Source organism: Salmo salar, unplaced genomic scaffold (genome assembly GCF_905237065.1).
Source record: "Salmo salar unplaced genomic scaffold, Ssal_v3.1, whole genome shotgun sequence".
Taxonomy (NCBI): Eukaryota; Metazoa; Chordata; class Actinopteri; order Salmoniformes; family Salmonidae; genus Salmo; species Salmo salar.
Window position 1 is genome coordinate 100,001 of NW_025549840.1, and position 5,000 is coordinate 105,000.

General features: G+C 38.3%; 1 protein-coding gene across 1 annotated transcript in view; it reads left to right on the plus strand.

Annotated features, from left to right (window-relative positions):
• LOC106593711 (centrosomal protein of 192 kDa) overlaps positions 1–5,000 on the plus strand; it is a 72,560-nt gene that overhangs the window by 48,044 nt on the left and 19,516 nt on the right. The window contains 1 exon segment of the mRNA XM_045713556.1: positions 411–576. Coding sequence (XP_045569512.1) covers positions 411–576 — 166 coding nt within the window.

A 5,000-nucleotide genomic window follows, 5' to 3' on the forward strand; every position in this document is an offset into this window, starting at 1 on the left:
GTATATATTGTGTAGTGTGTGTATATATATTGTGTAGTGTGTGTGTATATATATTGTGTAGTGTGTGTATATATATTGTGTAGTGTGTGTATATATATTGTGTAGTGTGTGTATATATATTGTGTAGTGTGTGTATATATATTGTGTAGTGTGTGTATATATATTGTGTAGTGTGTGTGTATATATTGTGTAGTGTGTGTGTGTATATATTGTGTAGTGTGTGTGTGTATATATTGTGTAGTGTGTGTGTGTGTATATATTGTGTAGTGTGTGTGTGTATATATTGTGTAGTGTGTGTATATATTGTGTAGTGTGTGTGTGTATATATTGTGTAGTGTGTGTATATATTGTGTAGTGTGTGTGTTGCCCCACTATGTTTCTCTCATGATTTCCCATGCTGTTGTCTCCAGCCTACGACCTGCCCCAGAGCCCCAACCAGGCCCAGCTGTTCTATGGTAACCTGAGTAAGGTGGTGTTGTCAGTGCTGGGAAGCACAGAGACCTTGGACTCTGGAAGGAGCGGCCTCCATGTCCAGCCATCGTTAGCTGTCACCAGGAGAGGTTCGGAGGCTGACAGGTACTAGGGAGAAATATCATACATTAAGGAAAGAACATAATCAAATTAAATGTATTTATAAAGCCCTTCTTACATCAGCTGATATCTCAAAGTGCTGTTACAGAAACCCAGCCTAAACCCCCCCCACAAAAACAGGAAGCAACTAACTAGCGTATAATCATATGAATGTTTTCCTCTAACACCTTATTTGGTTCCTAGAGTGTTTCTCTCTCTGCTTAGAACATACGGGCACTGTTTACACAGGCAGACCAATTCTGATCTTTTTCTGCCAATAATTGGGCACCCTGAGTAGATAGATGCAGTCAATGGCGGCTGTTTTCCCCCAGACACGGATAAAGTCTCTGTGAGTCCTAGACTAGAACATTTACTGAAAGGAGAATCTACATTTTGAAATGGCTTTTTAGTCCAGGACTACACTTCATCTGTGTCTGAGGAACCGGCCCCATCATGTCTGTAACAAATCTGATCCTGGTCCTCCAAACACATTCTGTTTAAGGTATACTAACGGTATGATAAAGGGATAATTCTGTTAAGGTATACTAACGGTATGATAAAGGGATAATTCTGTTACGGTATACTAACGGTATGATAAAGGGATAATTCTGTTAAGGTATACTAACGGTATATTCTGTTAAGGTATACTAACGGTATGATAAAGGGGTCATTCTGTTAAGGTATACTAACGGTATGATAAAAGGATAATTCTGTTAAGGTATACTAACGGTATGATAAAGGATAATTCTGTTAAGGTATACTAACGATATGATAAAGGATAATTCTGTTACGGTATACTAACGGGATAATTCTGTTACGGTATACTAACGATATGATAAATGATAATTCTGTTACGGTATACTAACGGGATAATTCTGTTAAGGTATACTAACGGTATGATAAAGGATAATTCTGTTACGGTATACTAACGGGATAATTCTGTTACGGTATACTAACGATATGATAAATGATAATTCTGTTAAGGTATACTAACGGTATGATAAAGGATAATTCTGTTAAGGTATACTAACGGTATGATAAAGGATAATTCTGTTAAGGTATACTAACGATATGATAAAGGATAATTCTGTTAAGGTATACTAACGGTATGATAAAGGATAATTCTGTTAAGGTATACTAACGATATGATAAAGGATAATTCTGTTAAGGTATACTAACGGTATATTCTGTTAAGGTATACTAACGGTATGATAAAGGGATAATTCTGTTAAGGTATACTAACGATATGATAAAGGATAATTCTGTTAAGGTATACTAACGGTATGATAAAGGATAATTCTGTTAAGGTATACTAACGGTATGATAAAGGGATAATTTGGGATTTTGTCAATGAGGCCCTTTTATTTACTTCCCAGAGTCAGATGCCATTTGTATGTTTCATACGAGCGTTTTTTGAAGGAATTCAGCACTAGCGCAGTTGCTAACTAGCGCTAGCACAACGACTGGAAGTCTATGGGTAGCATGGTAGCATGCTAGCAGATACCCATTGACTTCTGGTCATTGCGCTAGTGCTAGTTAGCATTGGCTCCATACTGGACAGAGATTCATAAACATGTTATCCGCGAGTTCACCTGACTGGGGAAGGTGATACTGGGCCTTCAGAAAGTATTCACACCCCTGGACTTTTTAACACATTTTGTTCTCTTCAAAACTATTTACACAACATACTCTAATGTCAAAGTGGAAGAAAAATTAAAACATTTTGTATAAAAGTTATAAAAAATAAAACACCATCTTGATTAGATAAGTGTTGAACCGAACCCCCCTGAGTCAATACATGTTAGAATCACCTTTGGCTGTGATTACAGCTGGGAGTGTTTCTGGGTAAAAGTCTCTAAGAGCGATTACTGCTGTGAGTGTTTCTGGGTAAATCTAAGAGCGATTACTGCTGGGAGTGTTTCTGGGTAAATCTAAGAGCGATTACTGCTGGGAGTGTTTCTGGGTAAATCTAAGAGCGATTACTGCTGGGAGTGTTTCTGGGTAAATCTAAGAGCGATTACTGCTGGGAGTGTTTCTGGGTAAATCTAAGAGCGATTACTGCTGGGAGTGTTTCTGGGTAAATCTAAGAGCGATTACTGCTGGGAGTGTTTCTGGGTAAATCTAAGAGCGATTACTGCTGGGAGTGTTTCTGGGTAAATCTAAGAGCGATTACTGCTGGGAGTGTTTCTGGGTAAATCTAAGAGCGATTACTGCTGGGAGTGTTTCTGGGTAAATCTAAGAGCGATTACTGCTGGGAGTGTTTCTGGGTAAATCTAAGAGCGATTACTGCTGGGAGTGTTTCTGGGTAAATCTAAGAGCGATTACTGCTGGGAGTGTTTCTGGGTAAATCTAAGAGCGATTACTGCTGGGAGTGTTTCTGGGTAAATCTAAGAGCGATTACTGCTGGGAGTGTTTCTGGGTAAATCTAAGAGCGATTACTGCTGGGAGTGTTTCTGGGTAAATCTAAGAGCGATTACTGCTGGCAGTGTTTCTGGGTAAATCTAAGAGCGATTACTGCTGGGAGTGTTTCTGGGTAAATCTAAGAGCGATTACTGCTGTGAGTGTTTCTGGGTAAATCTAAGAGCGATTACTGCTGTGAGTGTTTCTGGGTAAATCTAAGAGCGTTCCAACACCTGGATTGTGCAACATTTGCCCCGTTCTTCTTCTTCGTGTTCTGTCAAATTGGTTGTTGATCATTGCTAGACAACCATTTTCAGGTCTTGTCATAAGATTTTTAAGCAGAATTGGGTCAAAACCGTAAACTTGGCCACTCAGGAACATTCACTGTCTTCTTGGTAAGTAACTCCAGTGTAGATTTGGCCTTGTGTTTTAGGTTATTGTCCTGCTGAAAGGTGAATTCATCTCCCAGTGTCTGGTGGGAAGCAGACTGAACCAGGGTTTCCTCTAGGACTTTGCCTGTGCTTAGCTCCATTCCATTTCTTTTTATCCTAAAGAACTCCCCAGTCCTTAACTATGACAAGCATACCCATAACATGATGCAGCCACCACCATGCTTAAAAATATGAAGTGGTACTCAGTGTGTTGTGTTGAATTTGCCCCAAACAACACTTTTTCTATTCAGGACAAAAAGTGAATTGCTTTGCCACATTTTATTTTGCAATTTTACTTTAGTGCCTCGTTGCAAACAGGATACATGTTTTGGAATATTTGTATTCTGTACAGGCTTCCTTCTTTTCACTCTGTCATTTAGGTTTCTATTGTGGAGTAACTACAATGTTGTTGATCCATCCTCAGTTATCTCCTATCACAGCCATTAAACTCTAACTGTTTTAAAAAGTCAACATTGGCCTCATGGTGAAATCCCTGAGCGGTTTCCTTCCTCTCCGGCAACTGAGTTAGGAAGGACGCCTATATCTTTGTAGTGACTGGGTGTATTGATACACCATCCAAAGTGTAATTAATAACTTCACCAAGCTCAAAGGGATATTCAATGTCTGCTTTTTGAAATTTTTACCCATCTACCAATAGGTGGCCTTTGCGAGACATTGGAAAACCTCCCTTTGTGGTTGAATCTGTGTTTGAAATTCACTGCTCGACTGAGGTACCTTTACAAATAGTTTCATGTGTGGGGGTACAGAGATGAGGTAGACATTCATAAATCATGTTAAACTCTATTATTGAACAGAGAGTGAGTCCGTCCAACTTATTATGGGACTTGTTGAGCACATTTTTACTCCTGAACTTATTTAGGCTCCTTTCCGTAACAAAGGGGTTGAATACTTATTGACTCGAGACATTTCAGCTTTTTTATTTTTTCTTAATTTTTAAAAATGTCTAAACATCAATCCTCTTTGACATGATGGGGTGTTGTCTGAAGGCCTGTGACCAATCGAAATGTTGTAAATATTAAAATCAGGCTGTAAGGCTCTGTAAATGGCTTTATTGACAAAATCCCAAAGTATCCCTTTAATGGTTATATAACGTTGTAGTGGTGTTAATGGTTATATAACGTTGTAGTAGGGGTGTTAATGGTTATATAACGTTGTAGTAGTGGTGTTAATGGTTATATAACGTTGTAGTAGGGGTGTTATACTAACAGTATGGTGTTAATGGTTATATAACGTTGTAGTGGGGGTGTTAATGGTTATATAATGTTGTAGTAGGGGTGTTAATGGTTATATAACGTTGTAGTGGGGGTGTTAATGGTTATATAACGTTGTAGTAGGGGTGTTAATGGTTATATAACGTTGTAGTGGGGGTGTTAATGGTTATATAACGTTGTAGTAGGGGTGTTAATGGTTATATAATGTTGTAGTAGGGGTGTTAATGGTTATATAACGTTGTAGTAGTGGTGTTAATGGTTATATAATGTTGTAGTAGTGGTGTTAATGGTTATATAATGTTGTAGTAGTGGTATTAATGGTTATATAACGTTGTAGTGGGGGTGTTAATGGTTATATAACGTTGTA